Source organism: Gigantopelta aegis, chromosome 15 (assembly GCF_016097555.1).
Source record: "Gigantopelta aegis isolate Gae_Host chromosome 15, Gae_host_genome, whole genome shotgun sequence".
Classification (NCBI taxonomy): Eukaryota; Metazoa; Mollusca; class Gastropoda; order Neomphalida; family Peltospiridae; genus Gigantopelta; species Gigantopelta aegis.
Window position 1 is genome coordinate 45702187 of NC_054713.1, and position 8254 is coordinate 45710440.

The 8254-nt window shown below is 40.7% G+C and overlaps 1 protein-coding gene across 1 annotated transcript in view; it reads left to right on the forward strand.

Moving 5' to 3' along the window:
* Positions 1-5698, forward strand: part of LOC121389856 (flowering time control protein FY-like) — a 56340-nt gene extending 50642 nt beyond the window's left edge. The window contains exons 17-18 of the mRNA XM_041521503.1: positions 3034-3489; positions 4860-5698. Coding sequence (XP_041377437.1) covers positions 3034-3489; positions 4860-5698 — 1295 coding nt within the window. The remainder of the gene's footprint in view (positions 1-3033; positions 3490-4859) is intronic.
* Positions 5699-8254: the final 2556 nt, after the last annotated feature.

Consider the following 8254-nt stretch of genomic DNA (forward strand, 5'->3'; position numbering starts at 1 on the left):
TATCTCATCTGTGTATTCAGTGAGTTGTATCTAGCTAGGTCGGTTGACAATATCTCATCTGTGTATTCAGTGAGTTGTATCTAGCTAGGTCGGTTGACAATATCTCATCTGTGTATTCAGTTAGTTGTATCTAGCTAGGTCGGTTGACAATATCTCATCTGTGTATTCAGTTAGTTGTATCTAGCTAGGTCGGTTGAGAATATCTCATCTGTGTATTCAGTTAGTTGTATCTAGCTAGGTCGGTTGAGAATATCTCATCTGTGTATTCAGTGAGTTGTATCTAGCTAGGTCGGTTGAGCGTATCTCCTCTGTGTATTCAGTTAGTTGTATCTAGCTAGGTTGGTTGAGCATTCGTCATGGGGTTAAATTCACTCAGTGGACCCATTCTCATCCCAACCAATGCTCCATGACTGGTATGTCAAGGGCTGTGGTATGTGCTGTCCTGTCTGTGGTGAAAGTGCTTGTAAAAGATCCCTTGATGCTAATGGAAACATGTAGCTGGTTTCTTCTGAGACTGCATGCCAGAATGACCAAATGTTTGACATCCAGTAGCTGATTATTAATAAATCATTGTGATCTAGTGGTGTCATTAAACAAAATAAACTGAACCTTTTTTTAACTGTATATTTTATGCAGTTTTGATTATCCCAGTTTAGATTTGTGCACAAAGTTATTTTATACATACAGGTGATGCGCCAGTTCCGGATCACTTCCGGTTCACCTGTAGTTACCGATATGTCTGTCGGTACATTCAATTTTTAGTCATTTCTAATGTAAATTTCATTAAAAAATATCCTAACAAACAAATAATAACTGTTTCTTGAAATTGTACATAAAAAAACCTGTAACAATATACAGTCTTGGTTTTGTTTTGGACGCCGAAACATAACCACTGTTAAAAATTTACATGAGCAGACAACATTGGAAAAAAGAAAACGTTTGAAAAGAGAGATGAAGTTTTTGATGTTTTTCTTTTTATATCCTTAGAAATTTTATAGTACGTGTAGGGGAAACATATACAAATTGTGCATGACAAGTTTTATGAAAAGGGATGCTGCAAACGACTTACTGTAACTCCTCAAAAGGGACATCTGAAAACCTCTCTGGATTCGTCATTTTGACCACTAGTTCATAATAATTCGACCCTGTATATGTCAGACCCATATCATAGTAGCCCATGACTGTTCATCCTATGGCCAGTCATCCTCTACAAAATATTCTGTTAATCGTTGTAGTTCCATTTATTTTTATTTTATTATTTTTGTTTTCTACAGGTAATGACAATATGTATATAATGTAAAGACACTGTAATTTATAAATTAAAACTACGATTTTAAGTGTTCGTCCACTTGTCTCTCACGTTATATTTGTAATTTGTCATTCGTACAAATACCAGCTGCAGTCATTCAACAGTAATGCTAATATAAATAAAATGTGTTTGTGTTTTTAATCTATTTTCATTTAATTCGGACAAAAATCAGTGCCCAGCCCTGTACAAAAATGGGAGCCTGTATGGCCTATGTTCGATCGCCAGTCTCTGCTAAAATCCCAGCACACGTCTCTTGTATTTGTCCCATAAGACGATTCAGTATTGTTGCACGCCCTCCTCAGTGTCAGAGCCCTCCACCCCATTGCTTGCTTGATTGATTGAAAAAAACATTTTACTGTACAAAGAACAAAAGAATCGGCACAAGTTTGACAACTTAGAGGACCTTCATAAAACCATGCCACCGCCAGTGATCTGTCTCTCATGTACCACTGCACGTGATTTTCACATACTTGACTGCTCGACTTTGGGGGAGGGCGGAAGGGGTCCTCTATTTTGTTTTGTCAACGAAGTGAAAATCTCTTATACAGCTTCTCATTTGAACAGTCGGTACCACTATAGGGTGGATTTTTTTTTTACACAATCGCATTCTGATGCAGGAAAGTCCGTCGGCGAGTGATCTGTATATTCGCATGGTCAACCTGAGCTAGCCCTAGCCTTTAGACCGTCGTTGAAAATAATTCTGCATTCGGGAGCAGATCCAGGAAATATTTTGCGGGGGTGGGGGACGAACCGGAAAAGGGGAAATGGAACAACACTTCAAAAGGGCATCCCAATGAAGGAATTAAAAAATAATACTTTCCACTTTGTGACTGTTCAGGGTATATCATTATATTATTATTAATATTTATCATTATTAACTAGGGGTCTAATAATTATTATTATTATTATTGCTATATACGGTAATAAATGAACAAAATTATTTATTATTATTATTAATAATAATTATTATTATTATATAATAGAATGCCAGAAATAAAATATAATTTGTACTTGTTGAAAGTATAAAACGAAAATAATAAGGATTGCAGTCGCACCTTTATTTTTGACACAAGCCACGTATATTTGACGTCATGGGACACCATCATTGAAATGGCTAATTATGGGGGTGGGTACCTCATGGAGTTGCAAATGGCCATAAAATATGTCAGGCAGGATTCACGAACGTACAGAAAGTTCTAAGATATTGGAAATGGCATGAGCCTCTATTTTCGAAACTGATCCACAACTGGACAAAGTGATCCACAACTGGTGTAAATATGCCAGCTCGAATAACACTGTTTTTGATGTCAAACGTTTACCTAAATTTATATTTTATATCACTGTTTATTTATATGGTTGATTGACTTTATTACTAAGCATTTCTTATAAAGTCGTACGCGTGCATGTTGACAGAATTCACAATTGTGTTTGAAGTGATCCGGAACTGGCGCATCACCTGTATCTGGATTTTGTCTTGAGACCACTACACAAAACATTATCCCTGAATAAATAAGTTGGCTTAAAACTAGTTAAAGATAGCATTGAATATGCAGTGCGTAGCGTGGGTTGCCAGCGCCTGGGGCAAGGCACCCAGGGCAAGGCAAGTATTCCCCCAAGTCCTTTCCACCAGTCCAGAATTTTGCGCCCGGGGTTACGGCCCCGTGTGGTCCCGCCCACGCTACGCCACTCTTAATACGTATTTAATACTTTTGTTCTTTTTGTAGGTTTTGGTAACCTAGGCAACCAGCGAAACCAGCAGCCAGGCATGATGGGAGGACCGAACATGAATGACATGAGACAGCAGAACATGATTGGTCAGCAGCAGATAAGAGATCCCATGATGCAACAGGGCATGAACAGGTCGTCGTCGCAGCAACAACAGATGATGGAGTTTGGTGTGAATAACATGAGTGGTTCGCAGGACTCCATGAACAATCAGCCCATGAACCGCGGCTTTGGCAGACAGGGTCACGGTCAGAGTGGAGCAGGTCAGATTGGAGGTCAAGGTCAGGGTAACCGTAATGGTGAAGATCAAGACTTCCGAGGTCAAGTTTTCACTGACCGAGATGAGAGAGAAATGATGGGCGACCTTGACCTGCGGCAGATGGGGTCGGGCGGTCTGAACCAGTTTGGTGGTAACAGAGGTCGTGGTGGCGGAAGTGGAATGATGATGGGAGGAGGTAATGTTGTCTAACGTTTGTAATAGTTTACATATTAAAACAAGGCTTTGTCTTCAAACCATCCTCTTAAAGAAAAGAAGGAAGGAAGGAAATGTTTTATTTAACGACACACTCACATTTTATTGACGGTTGTATGGACATATGGTTAAGGATCAAACAGGTATTGAGAGAGGAAACCCGCTGTCGCCACTTCACAGTCTACTCTTTTCGATTAGCACAAGGGATCTTTCATATGCACCATCCCACAGCCTTTGTTACACCAGTTGTGGAGCACTGGCTGGAACTAGAAATAGCCCAATGGGTCCACCGACAGGGATCGATCCCAGACCGACGGTGCATCAAGTGAACGCTTTACCACTGGGCTACGTCCCGCCCCTTAAACATAAGAAGTTAAAATGATCATTTCAAATCAGATCGAGGGTGGGATGTAGCCCAATGGTAAAGCGCTCGCTCGATGCGCGGTCAGTCTGGGATCGATCACTGTCGGTGGGCCCATTGGGCTATTTCTTGTTCCAGCCAGTGCACCATGACTGGCATATCAAAGGCTGTGGTATGTACTACCCTGTCTGTGGGATGGTGCATGTAAAAGATCCCTTGCTGCTAATCGAAGAGTAGTCCATGAAGTGGCGACAGCGGGTTTCCTCTCTCGATATCTGTGTGATCCGTAACCATGTCTGACACCATATAACGGTAAATAAAATGTGTTGAGTGTGTTGTTAAATAAAACATTTCCTTCCTTCCAATCAAATCTGTTCTTGTATGATATTCCTGATATTAGATGACATAGATTATGTTTTGAGGATCATTTTGAATTGAATCAGTTCTTATATGATGATTTCACATTCATTGTTTCTATCTTTCTACATTTCACATTCATTGTCTCAATATTTCTACATTTCACATTCATTGTTTCTGTACTTCTAGATTTCACATTCATTGTTTCTGTACTTCTAGATTTCACATTCTTTTTCTCTATATTTCTACATTTCACATTCATTGTTTCTATATTTCTACATTTCACATTCTTTTTCTCTATATATCTAGATTTCACATTCATTGTCTCTATATTTCTTCATTTCACATTCTTTTTCTCTATATATCTAGATTTCACATTCATTGTTTCTATATTTCTACATTTCACATTTTTTTCTCTATATATTTAGATTTCACATTCTTTCCTTCAGATTTTTAAATTTTACATTCTTTTTCTTTACGTTTCTAGATTTCACATTCTATCTTATATATTTTTAGATTTCACTTTTTTTTTCTCTCTATATTTCTAAATTTCACTTTATTTCCTTTATATTTCTAGATTTTACATTCTTTCTTTTATATCTCTAGATTTTACATTCTTTCCTTTATATTTCTAGGTTCTGTGTCGCACATGGGCGGCCGCGACTTCTCAGACAGAGATATTGGAAGCGGTCCGAATCGAGGGGGTCTAGGAGGCAGGGGAAGTAATCGAGCTGGCTTTTCACAGCAGCACGGCAGGGGTCAGAAAAGCGAGTGGGTGGATGATGACAACGACCTCCGACCCGGGAGGCGTTTACAAGGCGATGTGGCATCTGGTGGTCAGCGTGGCGGTTCACTCGGCCAGCAATTTCCCGACCGCGGCGGTGTCGACGATGATATCAGTGAGTTTGACAGCTTCAACAACAGTGCAGACCAAATGGTGAGGGGGAGAGGTCAGGCCGAGGGGGCCAGGGGCCAGAGACCCGACTTCCCTGCCTCCAACAGAGGGCGGCAGTTCAACAGTCCCAACAGGGGGCGGATGGGAGGCGGAGGTGGAGGGCAGCAGGCCGGGGATCAAGGCTCGTTCCAAGACTATTCGGCGGAGGACGGACCCAGTCGGAAACGCGGATTCGACGACGGACCCGGTACATGGGACAGGGGCGGCAACCAAGGAGGGGCGAGTGGCGACGAGCAAGGGATGAACTTTGGGCGGGGTCTCGGGGGGTGGCACGGGCAAGACGGAGATGGTGGAAAGAGAGAAGACTTCTCCTCAAATCGCGGCGATCGCTTTGGTAGTCCCAGAGGAGGGAGGGGTGGTGGTGGTGGTAGGGGAGGGGGTGGTGGTAGGGGAGGAGGAGGTGGTGGTGGCAGGGGAGGGAGAGGTAGAGGAATGGGTGGAGGACGGGGCGGTAGGTCTGGTGGAGGTAGTATGAGTGGTAGAGGAGGGGGTGGGTTCAGAGGAGGAAGGGGAAGATAATGCAGAAAGAAGAAAACTTTGACCAGGATGACTTTATATCAATGAAACAAGCCCACAGTCACTTTCTGATTGTGAGAGATTTATACAGTCATTTCTGAATGTGAGAGGTGTTCAGAGTCACTTTCTGAATGTGAGAGGTGTTCAGTGTCACTTTCTGAATGTGAGAGTTGTACAGTCACTTTCTGAATGTGAGAGTTGTACAGTCGCTTTCTGAATGTGAGAGTTGTACAGTCACTTTCTGAATGTGAAAGATGGACACGGTCACTTTCTGAAGCCAAAAGATGTGAAACGTATCCAAAGGACGTCATTCATGGGATAAAACACACTGGAGAAGACCTTGTCAGATTGAAAGAAAATATTGTTTCCATGGTGATGTTTTTTTTGTTCAAGATGAAGCATGGCCAGAGTGAATTTTTAAATGTCCAGGGCATTATTCCTGTAACTAAACTCGATGGAGGTGTGAACTTCTCAAATGGATAATGTGACTGTGTGAAGTTGGAAGATGTCCACAGTCAGTTTGTTAATGTGTCCAGGGCATTATGAATGTGACAACACACACAGAAGTAACTCTATCAGAATTAACGTTTATAATTAGACTTTTTTAAGATCTGACATGTTGACAGACACTTAAAGACATGTCCACAGTCACTTTATTATGTGCCTCATGGCCAGGGCATCTTTCAGGTGATAAAATACTTCGGAGCTCAGTTTCTGAATATGAGATTCGATCATTTGACGTTTTTCATAGTCTGCTTCCCAATGTGGAAGATCTGGTTGCCATTAACACGATCAAACCCAGATGTGGTGACCATCTCAATGTGAAGGATGTTCAGGGCATCTTTGATGCCATAAATAAACACCTTCCAAAGATTAAACATGATCATGTGATCTTTTATCAAGGTCTAACATTTCCAAGATTATGTGTATGAAAAGGTTACTGTAAACGAGACACTGATGTGAACTTTTTTCAATGAATCTGATGGTCAATTAATTACTTTTGAGGATTCCATTTGTGAGAACAAAAAAGCAGGTAACATCATACTACATTACCCTCGCGGAACATTATTACAAGATGGATTGCTTTCTTTTTGTGTGTGCTTTCATTGATTCATTCATTGGAGTTACAAATTCACTCACTGGAGTTATTCATTACAGTTATTCACTCACAGATTCATTCACTGGAGTTATTCATTCACTCACGAATTCATTCATAGATTCATTCTTTCATAGGTTAATTCATGGACTTGTTCATTCACTCATTTTGGCTTGCAAGGATTCTGTTTTGTGAATGAATGTGCAAATCATAGATTTTTGCTGTCTTCAAACTGCAACGTGTAATTAACTGGTCAGGTATTTGAACGATGTTTCACAGACCAGGTTAGGGTTAGAGACGCCATTTGAAATATTTGTGATAGGAATGCCAGATTGTGAAATATTTGAGTCATGCGACAGATACATGTATGAGCTGGTCAAATATTTGAAATATGTGCAACAAAGACGCTACTAACGTCAAATATTTGAAATGTGTGTCACTAAGACACTGCTAGTTTGTCAAATATTTGAAATATGTGTCACAAAGACACTGCTAGTTTGTCAAATATTTGAAACGTGCGACAGATTGTGAAATATTTGAATTATGCGTCAGATATGAACTGGTCAAATATTTGAAATGTGTGGCATATGAAACTAACTTGTTAAATATTTGAACTTTGTACTGCAGATGTCGGCATGTCAGATATTTGAAATGTGCGGCAAGCTCGATAAATTGTCAAAAGTTTCTTTTTTAGCAATGCCAAACTTGTTAACATGCAGAGCAGTTGTTCATGGAAAAAAAAAAGTGAAATTAAATTGAAATAAGTAAAACATAAGACAGTTTATTCATTTGATATATTAGCATTTTCTTCTGGGGGTATGGAAGCATTCATACTTGTGTGTATTATATTTAGTGTTGGTCGGTATGCATAATGGGATATTGTAAATAACTTTTAAAACCGGGTAACATTTAGGTCATTTGGTAGAGCATTCATCGGAGGTGTTTTATTCGTTAGGATCAAAACCCATCCTCTGATTGAGTTTTCCCCAGCCTCTGGGTTTTCCCCATCCTCTGATTGGATTTTCCCCATCCTCTGATTGGGTTTTCCCCATCCTCTTATTGGGGTTTTCCCATTCTCTGATTGAGTTTTCCCCATCCTCTGATTGGGGTTTTCCCATTCTCTGATTGAGTTTTCCCCATCCTCTGGCTTTTCCCCATCCTCTGGCTTTTCCCCATCCTCTGGGTTTTCCCCATCCTCTGATTGAGTTTTCCCCATCCTCTGGGTTTTCCCCATCCTCTGATTGGATTTTCCCCATCCTCTGATTGGGTTTTCCCCATCCTCTGATTCGGGTTTTCCCATTCTCTGATTGGGTTTTCCCCATCCTCTGGGTTTTCCCCATCCTCTGATTGGATTTTCCCCATCTCTGATTGGGTTTTCCCCATCCTCTGATTGGGGTTTTCCCATTCTCTGATTGGGTTTTCCCCATCCTCTGATTGGGGTTTTCCCATTCTCTGATTGAGTT